A 24,878-nucleotide genomic window follows, 5' to 3' on the forward strand; every position below is an offset into this window, starting at 1 on the left:
GTATTTTTATGACAATCCAATCTCCTGCCATTCAAAGTGTAATGGTCCTCATGCTTAAGTCTTCACAATTTTGTCTTACCCTTGACCATAAACTATCACGTTGCCTTACTGTTGTGTCAGTTTATTTGTAGGGAGATAAGAGGTTACGTAATGTTTTAAAATACAGGGTCAAACTGGGGGACAAATAAACTTCTTTATTTCTTCTTTCTTGTCCTTCATCTGATTATCTGAATAGGGTACCAAAGGTTTGTAGAAATATTGTAAGTTTGTATTCTTTAAATGTTTAAGAATGTTTTAATTACACATGCATTTGCTGCTTCAGAGATGTTGTTGTCCAACAGACATATAGTGATGCTATTAGGTCACCACTATGATCATGTTCATGTATCAAGATGGTAGGTGTGGCATCTGCCAAATTACAGGTTGACTGGGGTACACCATACCTATACAGTGATGAAGAGACTCTTCTAAATGTTGAGTTTTGGAGGTTAAGAAATTAGTTACTGTTATGTGTTACCAAACATCTCCGCATGACTCCTGAAAATCCAGTATCTGCAGCTGGTCAGGACATGAGGTATTCAGACAAGTAGATTCTGACCAGATATGTCTGCTCACCAGATGCCTTACCTACAGTGTAGTTTCTCAGGAGTCCGTGTTTTGTAAATTTTAGAGTCAACCTGTAAATCAGTTTGCTTTCCTAAATAGCATGAGCGTTGTTCTTAAAAAAAGGATAACTAAAGAAGATGATAAAGAAGAGGTCAGGTCGTACTGACAGCAGTCTACCAGAAGCTACACCTGTATGAGTCTGCTTGCTTTCTTTCTCCATCTTAAATTGCGGTTTCTTTTTTCCTGTTTGTTTAGATCCCATGTCATTACATGCTGTCCATTTTTGGTTAGCTTTTCTTGCTATTTTTCAGGAGTTTTTGTTCCATCAAAAAGTATCAAAAGGTATGATGATATAATGGTAAGTGACACTAAATGCTGGTTGATAGGTCAGTTTGTTTATAGCTTGATGCATTGATTGATCTAAATTCATACAATGGAGGTCCAGTGCTGTTGTTCAAGGTCAGTCTCCCACCTGCAACTCAAACTCAGAATCTCTAGTTCCTCAGTTCAGTGCTGTGAGCAGTTCAAAGCTGTTTGATACAGTATGAGAGTAGGTGAGGTAGGCATTGGGGAAAATAATGTATAAATTGTGGCTGTTGGTCAGTCAAAAACCTTTTTCTGTTTGTTGAATTAATTGATATGTTGGTTTTTAGCATTACATGGTCTGGTATCCATTCCTTCTAAATACTTAAATTCAACATGGAATCATGCAGATTTTGTTGCTTAGCGCATGGCACCATTTTGTTGGATATAAATTTGAGGCAAAAAGTTGCTCTTTTTTAGGTAGTCCACTAGCAATGGCTTGTGATTACATGATTGTTTAGCTAGTTTAGAATTGTAAAAATAATTAAGTTACATTTATGCAAGAGACATAAAACATATATGTCAGCATTTTAGCCTGAACTGAAGTGAAGACAGCCTTTTACAGAAAGATGGGATGGTTTCTTTGCTGGTTGAGATACTGTGGGGCTTGAGGTTCTGCTTTAACTATGAAAAAAGTGCTGATCAGAAATGTGAAGTGCTGATTACTGGTTCAATGAGTCATGAAGTCTAGTAATAGGCTAACCTATTGTTGCTAAACTTCATGATTCATTACGCCAGTAAGGTGTCTGATATAATCAGGCATAACTCTTTCCTTTCACTTCATGATACAGGGAGTATACACCATTGTGTTAACAGATGGTTTATAAAATCACCTGCGTTTCACTTCATAAGACACCCACGTAAAAATGAGTTCTTTATTGGCTTCAAGCATGTAACTACCTGGGCGGTTCAGTTGTAAAACATGCACGGATTTGCTTGTTCTTTTGAGGCTGCTGTCAGGGGTTAAGCTGAGGAATTGGAGCACATCTGAGGCTGTAGAGGTGGTAGATGGAGACGGCTGAGCTCTCACAGAGAGGACAAAGGAGGGAGGGTACTGAAATTTTTAGTTGGAGTCAAAGGGGACCGACGATTGTTGTCATTAGGATGGCATTGTCAGAGTAGATCACAAAGGTAGAGGACAGAGACAGATAAAATAGTATTCATTTTGAGCGCTGGCTTTACAGGTTTGCAACCCTCTATTTTGTAGTGCACTACGAAATGCTATTGGAGGGTTTTCATATTACTGGGGCTTAGAGCATTATTTACAGATTCTGAATGTTGAGTAAGCTGTCAGTCTTAAATTTTCTTCCAAATTTGGAACTGAAAACCATGTTTTTGTAGTATTGTACCCATAGAATGCAGTAAAATGTTTAAAATATTTTCAAGAACATCTGAATTAACAACCGATGGGCAATATAAAGGCTATAAACTTTAGAATGTGTAGGGAGCGTGATTGTGTTTTCTGTATGTATGGTGCTAATTTCCGTGATTTCTTATCCTATCTCATTTAAAGGAACCTGAATCCCTTTTGCTTATGGTGACACTTCAGGTACACTTTACTGGGCACACTTCAGTGCTGCAACCCAATACCTGGCAGCCAGTTCTTATTAGCAGGTTGGTTTGTGTGGTGGATGTGGTGTGTCAAATCAGTTACTGAGCATGTCTGGAAAGATCTCAGACTCAGTCTTGAAAAATGATGCTGTCCTCCCCCCAACCTTCCTCTTCCACTCCTGGTCTGGCATGAAGTTCTCCATCATGTTTTCAGCAGATTTGCAAGCTTTTACTTTGCCCCTGAAATATTAGCACAGTTTTACTGTGTCCCACAACAAGCCTCCATTGCACTGTGCTCTTCAAAGAATTTCACATTTTCACTCTGCCTTTAATGAACCACACAGGTTTTACTGTGCACCTCAAAGAACGCCACAGTCAGTCAGTACACCATGTGCACACTGACACATTCCCTGAAGCACAGAAAAAGAGAATGCAATTATCATGTGTTTAGTGTCCCAGCAGAGTAGGGTACAGTATATGGCTATGAGTGGTTTAGGGACCTCTGCAGGACCCATTATGCGAAATCCGGGGGTGGTCAGTGCTGTGATGGGATTAGTCCGGCAGCTTGGGTTGAGTTGGCTTTTCGTCTACTTGTGCGCACTCGGCCCGCAACAGCCAGGGCTTAAAGTGTGGACAGATTTAAGAGGAGGTGACACCCGGTGCAATCATCAGCAAGGTTTGGTGACTATCATTTATAGTCCCTGCTGGGGTTTTTTGTGTTTGCGTGTGTGTGCGTCAGGGGGGTGGGGAGGTGTGTTTTATTGCATAACAACCTGTGTTCACATTCCACAGTCATGGCTGCTGGCTGGTCTGAAGATTCAATTAAGCACTTCTGAGATATTAGAGAATTTGCTGCAGATGGAATAAAATGAACCTTTGTGGCATGTTGATTTCGCTGTTTTGCACATGGAAAGAGCACCATGCCCTTTAGTGAAAGGCTGTAGGTGAGAGCTGTGTTCTCATTACAAGCGATTCTGGTTATACTCTCTGCTCTCTGCATGGAGGGTTCCAGTTTTTATTTTATTGCAGGATGCCAGGCAAAGGCTCCGAACTGTATCTCAGACCTTCCTGTTATCTCTACAACCAACAAAATTTGCACTGCAAGATGACTCTCCCATGCTGTAATGAAGGCTAGCTACAGTCTTCTCCAGTGTCTTTGTCTGGTGTCCTAACGGAAGACTCCACCCACATAACTGAGAAACTCACCTGACCTTTATTCTTCTAGCATGGGCACAATATTCAGCGTTACTTTTGCATTCCTTGACCGTGAAGGTAAGAAATGTGATGGTATTGTTTCTATTAGATTTACGGCATATTCAAGTCATACTAGAATCTGTTCTGCATGCAATTATGTGCGTTTGGATTTCCACTCCTGCAATCCCCTTGATCATACTAAACTTTAACCATCCGCTTACTTTGTTTTCAGACTCATCCACAGCCTTCCCACTAGGCCTGCTGGCGTTCTGCCATGCTGTCGTTCTGGTTATTTCACTCCATGCTGTTAGTTTATGTCCCCCCCCCCCCGAGGTAGCGAAGGGAAAAATAAACTGTTCTGCCGAGCCGTGCTACGTTTGATCAAAGGTTTTGTAAATAATCTGGGCATTTGCAGAGGAGTCACCTGCATCACAGACATGAGAAATCCAGACAGTCTTGGCTGAGCGTCAGGAAGAGAATGGATTTGAATGGCTTTAATAGCACAGTGCTCTTTATGGACAATCGTTTTATGTGCCTTTATGGCACAGACACTGGCTGCGCAGCATGACCACGGTGAGAGTTCCTGTGCAGCCCATCAGACTGTGGCTGGGCTGTCTGCTTAGCCGGCCCCTCCAGGTCGTTAGCTTTTCCTGCAGTGCTGACATCTCTGCCCTGATTGATCAAACTCTGAACAAACTCCAGGCATGGAGCCCGGGGGCCAGCTTGGATCATTTTACCCATGCCAGCCAGCACTCCATTCTTCCTGGACATCCCCGTCGCTCCCCCTCTCGCGGGTATTTTTTGGAGGAGGGCATCTACACTTTCCAGCCCCGGGACCTGGGCTCTGTCACCACCCAGCTATTTTAGATGAAGGCGACAGTGAATGAGCAATGTTAAGAGTACAGTGTGATTAAAGACGTCTACCCTGATGGGAAAACAGAAAAGCCTGGCTGCATGAGGTCTGCCACATGTCTGTATGTCAACCAGATGGTCAGATCCAAATTCCTAAGCATCGTCATTCCAAAAGTTCACTCTCTGCTGTTGTTGAAACTAGAAGTGCTCTGTTCTTCTAGGCTTCATGAATTTTCATGAAGGGGTGTGGTTGAAGACTGAATTTATAATGTTTCAATATAGAAAGTCCTTGAACCTCCTGTCTCCAACCAAAATTAGGAATACCCAAGCTGGATGGACACAATGAAGGAGTGACAACCAAGCATTCTATATGCATAGCTTAAAATGTGCATAGAGAGGACAGCTTAAATGTAGAATAAATAAACATATGGATTCCAGAACTGGTCAGACACCTGGTAAATTAAAACTGGCATTGCCAAATTTAAAGTTTTGCATGTGGAGAATAACAACGTGAGGCAGGAGTATTTTATGAGCTGTGCTAAATTAGACTGTGTGTGTGTGTGTGTGTCATATGAAAAGACCCGGGTTTAGCTGTTGACCTAAGTATTTTTTTAATCTAGACATTGTTCCAAAGCAGTAAAAAGGCAGGATGCCTTGGAGCCAGACCACATGTTACATTACATATCTAAGTACCTTCGAGGTCTGGTATTACTTTTTTGTTCTTTTTGAAACAGATTGTAACTGCCAATATTACAAGTGGTCAGGCATGCTGATTTTTTTTCCTGCAAAGAACATACAAGTTCAAAGGACATTCTGTAGCAGTATGCATGAGAGTCTGGGTGCTGGGGTATTATGCCAGGGACGTAAAGCAAAAATGTAATGTAGAGTATGTGTCAATGGCATAGTTGTTGTGCAATGCCGTTGTCACACTACAAACAAGATAAAGGGTGGTGTGATTGGAAAGGAAGGAGGAGGGAAGACATGACTGGACAGGAGAGGGAGGAATGTTTAATTGAGAAATACAGGTGTCATTGGACAGGAGAGAAGGGAGAGTTCCATGTGATTGGACAAGAGAAAGGAGTGACTGCCACCTTCAAGATGTTTGCAGGTACTGTAGTCATAACTGCAGTGCTGAATGTGAGGACACAGAATTAAATTTATTACACTTCAGCAAAGTTATGGGCCTTGTGTGTGCGCTGTGTGAAGCTACAGAGCAACAGCATTCTGCCAAAGACATTGGATTTGTATTTGCTTCTAGTGAAGCTGGTCTGGGCTTAAGAGGAGACACTAAATAATCCATACTGAGTGCTGAATGTGTACAGTATAGCTCTATGTCAGTATTATCTTTCTGTTGTTTTAAAGCTTGCTCAAAGTTCTGATTTTGGCTATGAACATTTGTGAACATTTGAAAATATATTGCTGAAGGCCCATCTGTTAACAAAGATCACTGAAGATCATTAATTGTCAGAAATACATAATGCATGTTAAGCAATGAAGGCTGAACACATTGAGTGTGCTCTTAACAGTAGTGTTGTGTACACTGGAATGTGGAGAAAAACTGAGAAAGTCAGTTATATTTTTGTTATTGCCCTGGCACAATCCCGATCCAAAAACATAAGTCAAATAAAATAAATATGACCTGAGTACTAATGTAGTTGCTAAAGAAGTACAGTGGGTAAACTCAGGTTAATTGACTGTACTGGTGCAGTTTAATACAGTTAGAGTAATACCATACGTCTTCCTTTTCAGGGGTTCCCAAACTTTTGTGTGGAAGGGTCTCCAAAATATCCACCCCCCATATCAGTAAAATGGTTAATATTAAGCAGCTTTATATACAGCATGGCTTGCTACTGGCTTAAATGCATTGATCGTTAAACACTAGGGGATGCGCACATATCTATATAAGATATGTTGCAATTTACAATAATTTACAATGGTGACAGTACTAGGATGTCCAAACAGTTTTTAGAATCGTAATCCTCTGATGCCCCCTTCTCCCTCTCCCTCCGTTCTGGGCCATGAGAGGGTAAATGTGCACCCACAACATCTGTCCCTAATTACCCAGATGTCATTGCGGGGCAGCCCAGTGAAACGGCGCAGGTTTAGGGGCGCGCTGCCGGCCCATGGATGGGGCTGTGCCCCTTAATCAGCCCCAGATTTCCAGCCCAGTCTGTTTCCTCTCACCAGACTCAAGCACTGGTTACCTGCATGTCACAAACCAATCAAAACACCGCCACCTAGAATTACCCAAGCCTCGGTGTACTGGTGAAGACTTCAAAATGGGAACAACATGTGTGTTGCTGCTCGCCTGCGTAATATTGCGTGTGGAATGGTGTTTGATATCACGAGCTGAGAGATTTTGCTTGGAGCCCTAATGGGAAATTCAATAATACAGTGGAAGAACTATGCATGCTCTCTCTCTCTCTCTCTCTGTCTCCACTCTCTTGTTCTCTGTCTTTGGTTCTCCTTCTTGTCTGGGAAGGACGCGAGATGCAGTGCATTTAAAGAGTATTGGTGTCATTCAGTGGGAGCATGCTAACGTAGCCCATGATCATGTATAAAGAATCCTCCCATCTGGCAGATGATGATGGGCATGCAGTGATGCTGAAACATTTAGGGTGTAGTCAGGATCTGTCACTGAGCAATGTGGGAGAAGCACGGCCTGCCGTCTTTCTTCATAAAAATTTTTTCCATCCCAAACCGTGAAATCCAAGACATTGTGGTCCTGCACTCATTTCACTCTCAGTGTATGCAACGCTTTGGCTGAATATCCTTTACTGAAGATATGCACAAGCTTGGCCAAATATCTGAGACCAAAAATATGCATAGCCTTGGGTTATTATCCATTACCGAAGATATGCATGGACTTGGCTGAGTATCCATTACCAAAGAACCCCCACGCCCTCCATTCCTTTAGTGTGTTATACTTCTGCCTTCTACTCGATCAGTAATGAGGCCGTCAGCTAATTGGCTGCACTCACAGCACGTGACTCACAGCATTTTATTGATATGGCGTAAAAGGCATACATTTCAAGAGCTTTAGTGTGAATAAGGATATGTGTCATGATATTACTATTTAATTATATTCAATTTTGTTTAGTGTGTGCCAATGTGAGTCATTCAGACCCTATTGGTGCTGTCTTTACTGTGAGCTGCACAACAGCACACCAATTGTAAGAACAGCTGAGCCAAGCAAAATGGATCAAATACATGGGTAATAGTGGATGTGGTGTGGGGATGGCTGGTTTAAGCAGCCACACCTGCCCTGGGTCAAGCTAATTAGACCTGGCCAATTGGATAATTGGTTAATAATTAGATAATTGGCCAGGCTAATTGGACCCAGGAACAGGAGTGGCTGCACCTGTGCGTAGTGAGGTAATCACTGCGCACAGGTTAAATCTGCCATCCCCACCCACATCAGGAGCTTCTCTGTCATGACAGTGTTTGAGATCTGCTCACTTGGCTGTAACATCTTGCCAAACCCTCATGGAATAAATGTGGACTGTTTTAACATCATCTCCCTGTGTCTCTGTGCTGGAGGGCCCCAAAAAAGCCACTTCGGTGGCTTGTGGCAGGCGTGTTTGTCACAGTGGTGCCCAACGTGGGGCTCCTCCGGCACAGCAAAGAGGCACAGGAGGGCCAGCCAGGAAGCACACTGGACGAGGGGCGGCTGAGGTGTTCCCGACAGGGCTTCGGGCGGATCCTCCAGGCCAAGAATGGGGAGCGGAAGATGACCAGGGAGGGGAAGGAGGCAATCCTCAGCTGGGACGCTGAGGAGCTGCACCTGGCCGAGGAGGCAGGTCAGCGACGGGCGGTGCACGAGAGGTGGTCGCGCCGTGAGCTGGACTTGGCCGGGAAGGCGGGTCAGCCACGGGCGGCGCACGAGCGGTGGCCGCGCCGTTTTGCTTCCTTTCTCGTCCGTTTGGTTGTTTTTCGTTCTTTGTTTTGGCCTGGTTGGTTTGCCCGGAGCCCATGAGGGGATAAGCCTGCAGCCGCCTGCCAGCAGAGCCGACTGGCGGCCACCACAGCCACGAGGGTTCCTGGGCCCCAGCACCACAAGGCCAGTCCACCAGCCCACCAGCCCAGCCACCCCACCACAGCCCCTGGAACAGCCCAAGCCGGTGACGCCCCCACCAGCCAGCAGAGCAGCCCAGGACTTCCCGTGCTCCAGGAGGGAGGAGGAAGAAGGGCTGCCTTGTCGTACGAAGGAGGGTCACCGCATGTACTGGACTGTTCCGGGGCCACCCACCCTGACTTTTTTAAATTTTTTAGCGTGTTTGGAGTGTTTTTTTGTTTGTTGTCTTTGGCTTTGTTGGGAGTGTGGGGGTGGGGGGTGGGGGGAGTAGGCTTCGGCCAGGGATTCTCCCTGGCCTCAGTTTGGCGTTGGGGGTATGTGGTGTGGGGATGGCTGGTTTAAGCAGCCACACCTGCCCTGGGTCAAGCTAATTAGACCTGGCCAATTGGATAATTGGTTAATAATTAGATAATTGGCCAGGCTAATTGGACCCAGGAACAGGAGTGGCTGCACCTGTGCGTAGTGAGGTAATCACTGCGCACAGGTTAAATCTGCCATCCCCACCCACATCAGGAGCTTCTCTGTCATGACAGTGTTTGAGATCTGCTCACTTGGCTGTAACATCTTGCCAAACCCTCATGGAATAAATGTGGACTGTTTTAACATCATCTCCCTGTGTCTCTGTGCTGGAGGGCCCCAAAGAAAGCCACTTCGGTGGCCTGTGGCAGGCGTGTTTGTCACAGTGGACATTATTAATGTGCTGCCCACATTTTAGATATGATCTGACTATGTGACAATATGTGCAGGAACCTTAAATTATGTGATGGATAAAGACTGAACTGACCTATTGAGTAAAGGCCATATAGCATCCCCTTGCAGGCCTCTACATCTTTAATGCAGACTATAAACCAGACAGCTCCCACCCTCAGTTGAAGCCCACTGGTGAGCCATTTTGAGACCCTCCCTGTAATGTGACTCACCTGCTTTTCACGGTCTCCTGTACTGCGGTACAATGTAAACTCTGTGAACACTCAGTACCTGTGTATCATTTTCCTGGAAAGGCTAAAAAAGTCCACTGTGCTAAATGATTGCTTCCCAGGTAATTAGGCCTGTCAGGCCAGATGGTTTTCATAAATTTGAAGCTGATTTGCAACTTGGTCTAGCTGCACAATGTTCTGTTCTTGCAGCACAAGTAACTGAGGGGTTGCAGGTTCAATTCCCAGATGAGGCAGGGCCATTTTGCCCAAGAAAATTAACTGAGTTTGTGCCACTAAATATTCAGCTGTATAATCAAAAAAATCTTACTCTGTAAGTCACTCTGGGTGAGGGTATCTTCTGGACAAGACACCCTTACTTAAATTACATTTACCATTTAGGCATTTACCAGCCTCTCACATCTCATATGAGTTCAGAAATGTATAATATTTCACAGTGAAAAAGAATAATTGAAGGAGATGTTTCTTAGCGTATGGTATTCCAAGGCTCAGTATGAATACAATGTAAATGTGTTCACTCGTATCCAATGTAAAATTCATGTATGAATTGTTCCCATTACTCAAGGAAACCAAGTTCTTGATCAAAGTAACGTTTTTATCTTCCTTTTTTTTTGTTGTTTTGTTTTACAAACACATGGTTTTCATGTTTACTGCAGCTAATGTTGTGCAAGAGCAATTTTCTCTAAATTTTCTACCCTACTGTGTTCGCCATTTTAAAGACCTGCATTGATGTGGCAATCTTGTAGTTTTTGAGAAGAATAGTGCGCTGTTGTCCAAGTTTATGTAATATTGTCATTTTCAATACAGTACATAAATCAAACTGCTGTGTCATGCATCTCCAAAATATTTCTTTTAGATTAGTTATTTTGAGTTATTTTTACTGGGCCTGGTCCTTCCCATGGTTTCTGTAGAACCTTCTACCATCTAATTCATTATGGCCCAGAAATGACCTCGGCCCAGATGTTGTTCTTCTACCCAGCAGTCAGTTCAAAAGACAGAAATTAATCTGTGTGATGGACAGGGGAGAGTTTAGCAAGTTCCCAAGGAGAATGGTAGTCTGCCATATGGACAAATAAAGTGTACGAAAAAATCTCAGCAGGATTAAAAATATGCTGTCTTTATTTTTATGTTGAAGATTCCTGGTTTCTGACGTACCCCTCCCCATCTCCCTTACCCCCCATATAGATTAAACAAATTCCACTGAAGCAATTTTTAATCTAATGCCTTCGAAAGGAACTTCAGTGGAAAAATAAACTTTTTTTTTTTAGCTGAAAACTTGTATTCAGAGTTTGGTTATTGGACAGTACATCAGTGCTAGTTCTAAAAGGCACTTACGTAAAACCCACTGATATTACAGTGCATTAATTTTGGCTTAATAACAAAAATTCCAGTCCTTGGCTGAATCCAAACTTCCCACCCTTCTGGAACACAGCGACATCCTAAGATTCTCAGAGTACGGGTTGACTTGGCTTGCCTGGCAATAATAATGCACCACCATATAAATGATTAATCTTTGTCACAAAATTAAAATATAGCCTTCAAACATGGTTAGCCGTCAAACTCAAGTACCCATTTGGACCCGTTTGAAAACGCAATTCTGCAACAATTAAAAAATGCATTGTGGGCCGTCTGGGTAGTGTAGAGGTATAAGCACTCGCCTACCTCATCTGCTGCCGGGTTCAATCCCCGGCAGCGGTACTTCCTGCTTGGTCAGACGTTCCTACGAACACAATTGGCAGTGATCGCGGGTGGGAAGCCGGTGCGGGTATGGTCCTGATTGTTACATTAGCGACTCCTACTGGTTGGTCGAGGTGCCTGTCCAGAGGGGAGGGGATCCGGGGGAGATAGCATGAACCTCTGCGCACGTTATGCTCTCCCAGTGTAACTCCTCGCTGTCAGGTGAAAAGAAGCGGCTGGCGACTCCACATGTATCGGAGGAGGCATGTCGTAGTCTACACCCTCCCCAGATCAACAGAAGGATAGCACATCGACCAGGACTGTGTGATACACACTGGGAATTGGTATAATGACTAAATTGGGGAGAAAATGGCGCAAAAAAAAAAAATGCATTGTGAAGCCAAACTGAAGAATCTCAGTTTTTCTCCGGTCATTCTTTTTTCTCCTCAGAAACGAGATGAGGTGGCTGTTGATGAAATTAGGGCCCGCGCTGCTTTTCCCAGCCTACAATGCTCCGATGCCCGCCTGTGCTCTCTTCATGAGAGGGAAGTGAGGGACTCTGTGATGTTTTCAACAGCCATCTCGCCAAAACTTTGCTGTGAAGAGAGAAACTGTTTCCAATATGGTGAGGGGGGGGCGGGGTGCACAAGCAACAGTTGGGGTCCCTGTGAGAGGCAGATGTGCAGCTCTGTTGCTAAAGCAGGAGCCCCCCCAGAGTGGGACTGCAGAGGCTATAATTAGACCCAATCACAGAGCTGGAGCTCCCAGTTCAGATCTAGGATGATTCCCATGTGCTTCTTGTGTGGACGTGGAGGTTGGTATGCTTCTTCCATTGAAAGCTTAAATAGCAAGCTTTGTTTTATGTAGCTCATTTTTTGCATTTGGAAATATAATTGGGAACAATTGTAGACAGCTGAACAGATTTGGAACCAATCTTGTATCTTGAGTGAATAAAGCTGAACAAGTGAATCTGGATTCACGTCTAATAATTATTTGTCACCAGTGGAATACTTTGATCCAGCTCTGTAGACTTGGATCAGCTTCACTGCTTCCTCTCTTACCTACTACTGGTCCCCAGATCAGCAATGTACAAGACATGCTGCATGAGCACTGGCCCAAGATCAGTGAGATCTGGTCTGTTTTATATTTGATTGCTGATCTTCGTCCAGCATTTTCCAATCAGCTGTTTGTTCATGTATGTGACATACTGACGAGCTGATCCCAAGCCAGCAATGAGGTGCTGTAACCAGACTTGGGTGAATACATTGGATTGGGTGAGTGAGGTACATACCAGAAACTGAGAATGTGGACCATCTGAGACTCAATGGAACATAAGCTCTCCCTCTGTCACTGCTTTCAAATGTGTTAACTGTAATAGCCATGGGGGACATCAGGTCTCAGTGAGATTCTGCTTCACCTAATGAGAAGTTTAAATCAAACCCATAGCTCAGAGAAAAGATTTTGTATCTACTTATGTTAATGTTCACAAATGTCAGTATAGTTCTAGAATTTGCTTTCCCATTCACATGCTGCACTTTCAATACAGTCATCCTACCTGTATGCTTATTGACAGAGCAGAATACCTGCTGTCTGCGGGGCATTTGGATGGAATTCTGACTGTGTCCACTATAGCCCCTTTCACACCAGGTTGTAGGAACTAAAAGCAGGCAGAAATTATCCCCAACAGGGACTAAAATGGTTCCCGGAGCATGTTTGTGTTTCTCTCACACCCCTCACCCCATGTAGTACAGCCTGGAAAATGGCCGATTCCTCTTGCAGTAATAGCCTTTGTCCATTTTTCCACATTACATTTTCATTATTTTTATGACCAAAATCTGACAGTTTAAAAGTGATCTTGAAGTGAGATCCCTCAGTGAGACCGCTCTGTTTCTGAAAAATACTGTAATCCTTTTTTCTGTGATGTCACTCCCAGGATACGTCCAAAAAGTGCTGTTTTGCTGGGCTACAGGCTTTTTCCTGTGCATAAGCTATAACTTATCTTGTTGATGTCCTGGAAAACAAATTTATAATATCCAGAAAACATTGCGAGAATTTTCCATACGTGTATTTTTTGGTAGGCTATCTAGGGCAGAGGGAGAGAGAGAGCAAGAGTGAGCAAAAGAAAAAGATACTGAAATGGAGAGAGGTGCTTTAAGATCAACTTCATCAGAAAATGCTTTACTCTGAAAAAACACTTTCCCTTGGTTGAGAGCTCATTTTCCACTTGCATCTGAGGGTACAGTGTTGTTACACTAATTCATGAAGGCAGCTCCTATAGTAAGCTGGAAGCTGCTGAATGCAATTTCCCTTTCCTGGAGCAGGAGGCTTTTTTGATCAAGAACACCAAACCCTCATTTGTGTCTCCTGTTAACCCCAAGCACTTAAAAAGACTATTTTTGCTCTGCCCTCGCTTTAAGCCTCATCATTTTCTGGCAACACACAGCAGAGACATGGTTGATGTTCCAGTCCTGGGCAGATAAGTAGATATTCTTGGTAATTTAAATTAATTTAGACTGTGTTATGAACCCCTACTGCAAGTTATTAGAAAAGGCTAATGAGCTGGATTCTCTCAGCACTGGTCCTTGTCATTCATAAGTAAATGTAATCTTTTCTGTAGCACAGTGATCACAAAATGTATCTCCTCCCTCAAGCCCAAATCAGTGACTTCCTTTTGCCCCATCCCTGGAAGTCCATGGGCTGCCACAGTAGATGTCCTGTTTCTCATGCCGTCATTAACTATTCAGATTCGTAAAGCAGACCTTTGTAGCTGGGAAACATTAGAATGCTGATCTCTAAATTGGCCCGCAATTTCCCAGATATTTCTTGATTGTGTAATAGCAGGTTGGGTTGCACATGTACGATAGATGAGGGGAAGAATTTTTCCCTTTTTTTTTCTCTGCAATTTGAGGCGTGTTTCCATCCCATCCCACTGCCTCTTGTGTGTGGAATGATTATCTGAATTCGCCATGACATTGTAGTGTAAGGAAGTCCAAGCTCGTGCCGGGGTACCAAAATTCATTATGTTAAACAAAAGGAGACACAAATCCAGTCCTACAGCATTCTAAACCAGTATGGGCTAAACTGTGTAAATTATTGCATATTTCCCAGTAAACAGGGATAATCCTCTAATGGGATAATCCCTCCATTAGAATGGGGAAAAAGTCCTTTCTCTGGGAATCATAGTTAGATATGGATATTAACAGTCATTGATTTGTATAAAGAGAGCATGTGCTATTCATTTCAAGACCTTAGGGAGCACTTTAATTTAGCAGATAAGTGAGTCTTCTGGAAATATTTGCGGTTGAAGTGCTGTATAGATGCCCTGGGAGTCCCAACGAAGGGGGATGAGAATAAGGTACTAGCCTATCTTAGCCTGTCAGCCTCAGTCCTTTATAAAATGATGGCAAATAATTTGTATGGCAAATGTAATAATCTAAGGCGAACATGGGGAAAAAATCTGGACTCGGACATTGGGGAGGATAGATGGGAAAGTATTGTGGCTAATGCTGGGTGGTCAGCGAGGGATGCATTAAGTAAACTTATGCACTAAAAAAAATTCACAGATCTTATTACACCCCAGTTAAGCTCCACAAAATGGGGCTAGTGGATAATGATAAATGCTGGAAGTGTAAGGATGAGGTAGGCACCTTCCTTCATGTAATATGGGAATGTCCCTATGCCTTTCCTTTTTGGAAGCACATCATTAAATCTATTGAGGAATGGTTGGAAACGTCTTTTCCAGAATCTCAACAACTCTGTCTACTGGGAGATAGGTCTCTTCTACACCACGTATATCCAAAACAGAATATGGACTAGCATTGGCTGCATTTATCATTACTGCTAGGATTACCCTCCACCACTGTAAAAGTCAGGTCAAACCTGAATTCTCTGAATGGTTAAAGCTAATGATGTATACTGCCTCTTTTGAATGGCTGGTTGCAAGAAGGAATTATTATCAAGGGAAATTCCATCAGGTCTGGCTCCACTTCCTAAACTGTGTGAAAGATGAGAGTAATATCCCGTAGGGAAGGGGTAAAGCCTAGTGATCCTTGTAACATTTGATTATCCCCACCAGACACGGTCATGCACAGTAGTGCTTCCATGTCCCATGTCCTAATTTTTGTTATTATTATCATCATCATATAATATGGGTCCTGATTTGTTGTGTTGTTATTATGATGATGATGTCATTGTCATGTTGCGTGGTTTGGTAATGTAAAATATGTTTGAAATCTGGATGACAAAATGCATTACATTATTAATTAAATTGAAAATAAGTACACTTGTTATATTCATCATCTGGCTATGTCTACCGTTCCATTTGTGCGCAACTATCATAGCAGCCCTGGAACATTTAGTTTGGTGTATAATGTTTTACTTACAGCCACTATTAAAAAATCAGATAATCATATTAAAACGTATTTGTTTTTTGAAAGCTCTCTGATATTTTAATATTTCATTATTTTGTGCGAAGTGACGTTGGAGCAATTTACGATGGAGAGATAAAACACCCAGGAATTAACATTTTTGACAACGTCTGCCACTAGGTAACTTCGATTCCCCGGTGGAACAATTCCATTGTAGCCTTCTTTTCAGCAAGGACTTGACTATAATTGACTCAGTAAATATCCAGCTGTGTAAGTGTATAGTATGTAAAAGAATGTATGCTGAGCTAAGTTGGTCTGGATAATGGCATCTGTTAAAATGCCTAAATTTGTGATTTTCTTTTAATTATTCCTAAAAAGCCTGTTTGTCTGATTTGGCGGCCTTTAGCAACAGGCATTAATGTTAGTCAAATCACTGGCGCACGCGATTGCTCCTGGGATTGCACGCGACTCGTTCCTTCACAGATGTCTAAAGCTGGCGGCAGCAGCTAGCAGGCGAGCAGCCGCGCGCGCACACCCCGTGCCAGAAAAACTGTAGGCGCCCTCAGCTCAGCCACAATTTGTACTCTCAGCGAGGTGATCCTGCCGTGAATCAGGGTGATGAATCGCTGCTGGAACTTCTGCACGCGGATTGCATGGGAGAGGGAGAGACAGCAGGGAACAGATTAAAAAGGCAGGCTTTGTGTCAGCCAAAGTTTAAACATCACATTGTGTCAGCTGTGATGTCACTATCAACAACATCCCCATGTTCTCAGCACAGACCCGCTGCCAGGTACAGTCTGACAAATATTTAACTCACTTTGAAACCGAAGGCTTCCAGGAGCCTGCTCACTATTTACCATCTATTGATGTGATATTGCTTTTGGCTTAAGGTTCAAGACACCATTTTAAGTGATTTTCCTCTGGTGTCATTCCATTGGGGAGGTTGCTCTAAATGTGAACAGATGGTAATAAAAGATCCTGAACATATTTTCAATGATTATATCTCATAATCTAATAGGTTTCTGAAAATTTATTTGCTGAGCAGAATGAAAAGATGCACTGATTTCCTCTGTGTCTTTGTCTTTGGGCCAGAACCCCACTCTGATCCTAGTGCAGTGACCACCGCTTTGTGGAATGTCTCCAGAGGAACAGAAGAAGGTGAGAGTTTACACTCCTCTCTTGTTTTGTTTATTTCCATGTAGTTAAACAGTGGTCCTTATATTCTGCAATGTAATCTATTGGATGCATTTGCATTTTTATCAGGTATGGTGCCAAATTAAGTGTCCAGCTAAAGAAGTGTTCCTCAGTGTATGGTTTATTTTATTTTAATATGGTTTAGAGTGGGAGGGAGAGTTAGACGGTCAGCAGATTGTCTCCATTTTGCACTGGCACACCTGGATCAACCTCCTCTGACTGGACAAGGTGCCTGCAGTCTACCTGTGCCAGCTGCATTTGGAGTTCATTCCTCCAAGGCCAAAACTGCACAACTCAGCTGGAATTAAACAAACTAGCGACTGTCACGTTGCCATACATACTTGTCTGCACTCTCCTGAATTGGCAGATGGCTCTTCTGTGATTGAATTGGATCCAAATAATATTGGACATCCAAAAAATAGCTACAAAAAGATACAAGCAGTGTATTAAGTGGCATAAATAATTGAGAGATTCAGACTGTCAATATAAAACTACAGAGGGAGAAGAGGGACCTGAAAGAACTCAAGCGTGGTGTAAGATATTTTTTATTATAGTGTATTTCTACAATATGAGTACAAATGCACACACACACTCGTGCACACACACGTGCACACATCATGTACTTTTTTGAGGGTTGTTAAGAGTTGAAATCCACAGTTTTAGCTTTTCCTGTGCAGACTCCAGCAAGGCACCAGGAGTGTTCTCCTTTTCTTTTATTGACTGTGAAAGTGATATCGGTTTCCCTTGCCTTGTCATGAGGTTTTGAAGGCCGCATAATTTATTAGGTGACTGCTTATCCCAGCTGTTTCACATGTAATACAGGTGTGAATTCTGAAGCACATACATTTGTTTAGGTTTGATGGATTACATCAACACATGAAGTGTTTGTCAGCCAGAATATTGTGTGTGTTTATATCCTCTTTTCTGTCTGCATACCCTTTTCCGTGGTAAAAATTTTAAGGATGAACAAATATTACGAATGTAAATTATAGCTAGTATTACTATCATCACTGCATTTGGTAAGATACTTATTTGCTCAACAAGCAAGTGGTATGAACTGTGCATGCATCAATGCAGTTACTGTTGTATTCTTATTGCAACACTTTTTTTGGCTTCAAGCTGAAGAATATAGGGACTGCGGGAGACCATATCTGGAGTGTGAAGGAAGTTGCTGTTAAAAGCAAATCTGGCTTCCACAAGAGTGCACTCTTGTTTAATTTATGCCTTTGGCCCTACATCAGTAAATTTAACATTTTTTTTGTGGCAATAAAAATTTTTTATGAAAGGAAGAATAATTAATTTCTCAGTATTTATGTTTTTAACTCTGCTCTCTCTTAGGCTCTGTACACTCTCACTCCAAATCTTTCTTGCCTACCTTTGTTGTCAGAAAATACGCAAAGGTAGGACGAATATTTTTTATTTTTTGGTCTTAAATTTCACCACCCTATAAATCAATACTATACAAAAACAATATAGCCATGCGCTCAGTTAAATCCACCATGGACTCATTCCTGAGCAGAAATATCCATATTTGTCTTTCCCTTTTCCTTTTTGTAGTCTATGTAATGCTATAGTTTTGCCTTTTTTGCTGACAGATGATTTTTACTTCAGCTTTGATTTTTCAATCTGGCTTTCAACCAAAAGAGCAGCCACAGCACAGGTTCTCAAGGCTCTGTTTAAGTTGCTAATGGCAGTGACCAGAAAACGCTTGAGTACAATAGTACAAATCCATTAGAAATCTTCCATTATTTATTTTCACAGCAAAGTGCATTTAAGTATCATCATTTTTACTAAGGCCATAAAGCATAATTGAATTAAAAACCATCACATTGCTACTAGAATATTGCTATCTAAAATTGTACAAAAAATGCTAGCTGTAAGCCGATGCAAATAAAACTGTTGCATCAAACTGTTGCTGACAGCTGTTGCATGTGTTAATAGCCCCATTTAATGAACCAGAAAAGTTTAGTTTTTTTAAGCTTGCCATGTGTGTATATAGTTTTGGGCTTAAAGGACATTTTTTAATGTATTTTTTAAATCCTTTCACTGAATGTAACTACCGGAACAACTGCATTGATAATTGTGTATTTTATTGTGTGTGAGGAAAGCAGTTGTTCTGTATTTGTTAAAGAAAATGACCTATTTGTGACCTGACATAAATCAAGTTCATATTTGGAGATGAAGGCAGAGTTTGTTTATGAGAGACTTGCCTTGCCCTCCAACCCAGCTTAAGGGAGTCTAGACGCGGAGGTCAATTCCACACATTTTTGTAGCCCGGTTGGGAATTATAAGAGCGGGACCAACAGTGCCTTCCAGCAGTGATTTATGCTTCTGACACCTGGACCTCACCAAAAAGTGGTTGAAAAAGTTACAGTTCATTTTTATGTCGCTATGACATCCATCATGGATAGTCCATTGTAGTTTCACAGCCTTTCCCTTTTATGAGACAGCAGTGGTTTCATGAAGCATTCCTCTTTACACCCCAGTAATCCAACTTGACTGTCATATGCAATGGTGGTTTATCATGTGACTTTGCGAGGGAAAAATGGAATCAGGTTATTGTTACACATCATCCCATTCCACCCAGCCCTTAAATAAACATTTGGAAGGCAAGGTGAAAGGTCACCATTTCCTTATTTTGAGAGGGAAATCCAGTTTATTATCTGTCTAACGGCTTGAATGTTCGGCAAATTAAAATTTCCGCTCTTCTTCCTTTCTAATTTGAATAGCTTTTTTGTTTGTTGTTTTAATGTTGTGGGTCAATGTTTTGGGAGGATTGAAGTCTCAGAGATGAGCAGCTTAATTGGGCGAGCAGGGGGGTCCCCTTTCCCATAATCTATTTTAATAGTCTCAATATCAGTGAATGCAAAATATATAATTTATGTAATATCAAAAGACCTGCATGGAATTAGCCTTGTTCCATGGCAACCTCGCAGCTTTGCCATTCAACACCTGAGTTATTTATTAGGACCCGTCTCAAAATTCAGCCACAAGCACTTCAGAGTTCAGTGGGACACAGTCTATACTGCAGCTGGCTCATTCAGCCCTTAGGACAGGACCACTTCTTCACATTGTACAGCTGTGATTGGATAAACAGATTTAACGCTTATTACTTGCAGTACATTACTGAATGAGAGAAAGTGGGAGGTAGGAGAAAATTAATGCGTTACACAGTTGCACAGATCACTAGTTGTACACTGATTATACGCTAGTTAGTCCTATCAGCCATGTCTGTTGTCTCGCCTAGGCTACTTCCTGAAGCTGGAGGCACCAATGAATAACATCACCACATCCCTGGGCCAGGTGGCGGAGCTGCACTGCCGGGTGTCGGGGAACCCGGCCCCCACCGTGCGCTGGCTGAAGAACGACGCGCCCGTGGTGCAGGAGCCTCGCCGCGTGTCCTACCGGCCCACCGTCTACGGCTCGCGGCTGCGCATCCGTGACCTGGACACCACAGACACCGGGTACTTCCAGTGCGTGGCCACCAATGGCTTCAGCACTGTGTCCACCACCGGCATCCTTTTCGTCAAGTTCGGTGAGCCCCGCTTGAGTTATCTAGCACCCCTTCCATATGAGATCATCACACCTCCATTTGCTTCTTACATATTGTGCATAATGGCAATAGCGACTTTCATATGCTAGTTTTTGCATAGTCCCACCTTAGTGCAGTGTTTTGTCATGTTAAACAACAGCTAAACTCTGGATTCAATCTAACCAAAATGTGCTCAGATTGTGAGTGGTCAGCCCCTGCCTTTAAACTGCCTTTCTTTTTTTAGATCCTCAGCCCACCCCCATGGCAGGAAGGCCTTCACCGTAAGTTCCCCTTTTTTAATTCATGAATTTATTTACTTATTTACTTAAAAAAATAACCCTGAAATCTATGAGTAAATCGGGGTTGTGTTATCTGGTTGCATTAAGTTGTCTAGGTAGTCTAGTGATATGTGGAATTAGTTTGTGAAACTTTCCAAAAATAGAGGGACAAAATAATGGAATCTGACGGTACTTTGGTACTTATATTTAGTCTCAATTTTTATGCTACCGACTGTTAGTCTAGCCAGATGCACGATGAACATCAAGTCCAATCAGATCTAGGGCCTGTGTGGTTTATTGTGCCAAGAAGACCTGGGACATCTGCCCAGCTAGAGTGATTGAGAAGCAAAAAGCGTGAGGGAAGGAGAAGGAGGGAAAATATTTGGAAGTGAAAGAAGAGAGAATTAAGACTGATCAATTCAAAAAAGGTCTCTTGGGATCTTCTGGGTTTTATTTCTACAATGACTGCTTTGTATGTAAACATTTTCACCACGTTATGATTCATTTTCTTTTGGATATTTGGTAACCGTAGTGGCCGAGCTGTGTGTTTAGTTAAACTTTATTTTAGGAGCGCTGAGTGTAGAAGCAGTTGTAGTACGTCAAGTGGAACAGTGCTGCTCATCAGAGCAAGATGTCAGTCTGTTATTCCCAAGGATGGAGCACTTTGGCTAACACTTCTTTCTGCGTTGAACATACACCCCTGTTACTTACGCTGTGGGGTAAAGGAGTTTCACTTGTCAGAACAAACTTTCACATGGTTAAAATGTTTCAAAAATAGCACTTTGAACTGCCAGAAAAAAAAGCCAGAAGTAATTGAATAAATCTGCTGAAGGGGAGGATACCATTACAGGACCATATCCTTTTGCTGTAAATTAGGGATTCTCAGAGTGTGAGGCATGTACAGCAGAGGGCGATTTGAAGGCTGTGATATTATAGCCAACGTGTTACCTTGCTCTGTGTATTCATCTCTATATGTTTGTGTTCTGACCCTGGTTTGTGTTTGCAACAGAAGGGCCTTGATTTGCAGAACAGCCCTGTGCCAGAAGCACCATAAAAACAATATGTATTAAATCACTTCAGCATTCAGATATGTCAAATGATCTCAAGTCATAATTAACTTAGTAATTAAGTGTGAAATGTCAGGTATTTCCTACCTAGGGATTGTCCACATATTTCCACAAACAAAAACTTGATATAATGTACTATGAATGCAAAAGTTTGCCAGAGAAAATCTAACAGTGCAGTTAGTCCTAATTTAGAGAATCAACACTATTTTTTCCAGTAGTGTGATTTTTTTTTTTTTTTTTTTTTTTCCCAATTGGAGAAAAGATTAATATTATTGTAGTTGCCCTGTCAAAGCTGTTTAATTTTCCCATGACTTTCTTAAAAAACAAACTTCGTTCAGCGGACAAAGGGCAATTACAAAAATATTTGTACTCGTTCCACATCCCTGCTCTAAGCATTCCAGCAGGACACTTGTGGTTAAAGAAGACCAGGCTCTAGCTATGGAATCACTGATGACAGCTGTCCCCATGCACCATACACCCGAGTCACCAAGTATATCTGTGAGCTCTGATGGCCTTTGTAGAAGACTGAGAAAGACCAAACCCATGTATAGAAAATATAAGATAATTAAAGAAAATAATAAAAGAATCTGTCACAAAACAGTTACTAATTGTTACAAAATTCTCATGAACGTGTAAAAATATCACGGTTTATATATTCTGAAAGTCTAAAATGAGTCATCCATGAATTATGGAAGTAATCATATGCTCAAAAGGGAAGAATATTTTTTTGCCTTTTAATCCAGGGCTAGCAGTGAGTGCAGTGTTTGTAACCCTATAGTTGTCAGTTCTTACTCATATGGGGATCCCATGAGGAAAAATAGTACACTTGAGCACACAAAGTATAATTATAAACTTATTATACTTAATGTGTGATAAAGTAAAAAAAATAGTATGGCTCAAGTATACTTTTTATATGTGGGACAATGCTGGCATATCCTTAATAAATGCACATGAATTCCTTCAGTAAATACCCAGCTGTCTGAGATTTACATCTGTATCCAGCTGTGTAAGACTCTGGGAAAACGCATCTGGAAAGCAAATAATGTCTGTTATTTTATACATTCGCAGTGGCAGCTTGCCTAACTTTTGAGTGATGAGGAGATGATTCTATCAGCCATCGGGTGGTAGATCACATTGTAGTTTTCAGGTGTTATTTTTCATGCTGACACTATTTTAATACTTTGGTTGCACCCACAGTGTCCACGAAAGCGGTTCTGTTTTCACCAAAAACACAACAGTGTTTGCTCATATTCACACCGAAATGCCCTCTGCAGATGAAGTGCATTTCCAAGAGATTATGGTGGCCCATTCTTACTGCAGATGTAACTTCAACCTTTTATGTTTCACTTCCTGATTCCCCAACCAAAACCCCCCCACTCCCCTTCCTGAAACATGGCAGGAAATTAGATACGAGAAAGCAGGAAGTGAAATGGCACAGCAGTGCCCAAAAGGGACACAGTTCTGCAGTGCATCTAACGTACTTTGTCCTGCACAGACCAGAAGTGTAATTTACACAGGTGACACATTATGTAGAAACCAGAGAACTGACAGAGGCTGAGCTTGAGGCTTTTATATGTGTGTGGGCTCAGAGGCCATAAACACATCACCACAAATCAGCAGTTTTACTGAGAAGTTTGGCCATGTGATCATCCGTGCCTGTTGGTGAGCTTTTAGTGAGAGTCTAGGTCAAAAGTTTGTTCTGGCCTTTGTGTGAAGGAGAGTGCTGGTGTAGAAAGCAGGCAGGGTGACTCGCCACATGTCGGTCCTATAAGAAATGGCAGAGACACTAAGAGCCGAGTGGGCGAAGAGGTAGAACGCCAGGGCGATGTCACTCCCAGCGTTCTGCAGTGAGTCAGTTGTCCATGTTTATCACTCAAAGCAGAGAATGGAGAGCATCCCTTCCTCTCACAGAACGCACATGCTCCTGCTATTGTTTGCTTCTCTATCCTAAGGGTTTTTTCCATGAGCGGACTGCTTCCCAAAACTTTAAACAAGATGATGAATGTAGAAATGCGGGGTGAGGATCAGCCGCCCAGCAGACCGTTTTTGTTATGTTTTGTTTTTAGTTTTTTAAAGGAGATTGGGACAGCTGACCCTCTCATATATATTTTGTACTTTATTCAAGCAGGCATAATACACATGAATGAAAACTTCCAAAAAAAAAATGAATGGCTAATAAATTGCCAACGTCCATAAATATCCTCAGTACATTAAAGCCTGCTGGGTTTTAAGTGCTCACAGCTGCTTCATAGAAACCTCCCAAGCCAGAGTCCACCAGGAGACGATGTCAGGGTCAGGGGAGGTCAGGCTGGTTAAGAAGGGGTCGATGCCTCCTCATCCACCATAAAAAATGGGGAGCCTTTAAGGCCTCCACCTAATTTTTTTGGTGGAAGAACATCGTGGTCTGTTCAGGAGTTTCAGGTTGATGGGGATCACCTCACACATTGAAAGCCTTGTTTACCCCCACCACATTAAAATGAGTTCAACTAGAAAATTGTATTGAGTATTACATTTTAATTATTTGCACAACATAAATGTGTATGTTACTCCATAAGAAAAGTTTTAAAATGTGTTTCAAATAATTAAAATAGCAATTTCCTAATTCCACAGGTCATACAAGGATATACTGCAGTTGACCTTTGTGTAAATAGCATGGCCAGTCTGAGGTGAAAGGAAAGTAATGCAAACATGTTGAGCTCTGGACTAATATAAGCGTGATGTTCATGATCTGCAATGATGAACAGAATTAGACATTTTTGCCTATGCTTATGTACAGTTTTAGGAAATTTTGTTTTTTATTTCTAAACAGCAAGAAAGCTGAAAGCAGAAAACATATTCTGGTCATGCCTACTTCATCATGCATCAGTGTGTGTGTGTGTGTGTTCAGTGTCAGTGCCCAAGCTTCATGTTTCATTGAAAATGGAAACAGTTAAATGATGACTGCCATCTGAACAGTTAGCAGTGCAACAGCAGGTTATGTCTTCCGTAATGGCCTTAGTATGGCAGCAATCAAAGATTCAAACCTCACAAACGCTCTAATAAGTATCTGCGGACAGTTGTGTGGCAGACACTGTTACATCGAATCAACATTGCTGGAAACCACTGGTTTATATGATGGTTATTTTCGATGGCTGTGGTATGTTTGATTTGCAGAAATAATCACAAGTTTACCCCCAATACACATTTA

At 42.1% G+C, this 24,878-nt stretch overlaps 1 protein-coding gene across 8 annotated transcripts in view; it reads left to right on the forward strand.

The window, feature by feature from the left end:
- The window catches only part of LOC135256561 (inactive tyrosine-protein kinase transmembrane receptor ROR1-like), a 60,384-nt gene that overhangs the window by 17,461 nt on the left and 18,045 nt on the right, over positions 1-24,878 (forward strand). For 5 of the 8 annotated variants that reach the window (XR_010330458.1, XM_064338456.1, XM_064338455.1 and 2 more), the window contains exons 2-4: positions 16,713-16,778; positions 20,062-20,349; positions 20,591-20,627. Coding sequence is in view for 7 of the 8 variants with exons in the window: in XM_064338456.1 (XP_064194526.1) it covers positions 16,713-16,778; positions 20,062-20,349; positions 20,591-20,627 (391 nt within the window). In the remaining variant the exon portion in view is untranslated. Of the gene's footprint in view, positions 1-16,712; positions 16,779-18,152; positions 18,215-20,039; positions 20,350-20,590; positions 20,628-24,878 lie in introns of those variants that run through there. The other 3 variants (XM_064338451.1, XM_064338450.1, XM_064338452.1) reach the window with 3 other exon arrangements.

Source organism: Anguilla rostrata, chromosome 6, assembly GCF_018555375.3.
Source record: "Anguilla rostrata isolate EN2019 chromosome 6, ASM1855537v3, whole genome shotgun sequence".
NCBI lineage: Eukaryota > Metazoa > Chordata > Actinopteri > Anguilliformes > Anguillidae > Anguilla > Anguilla rostrata.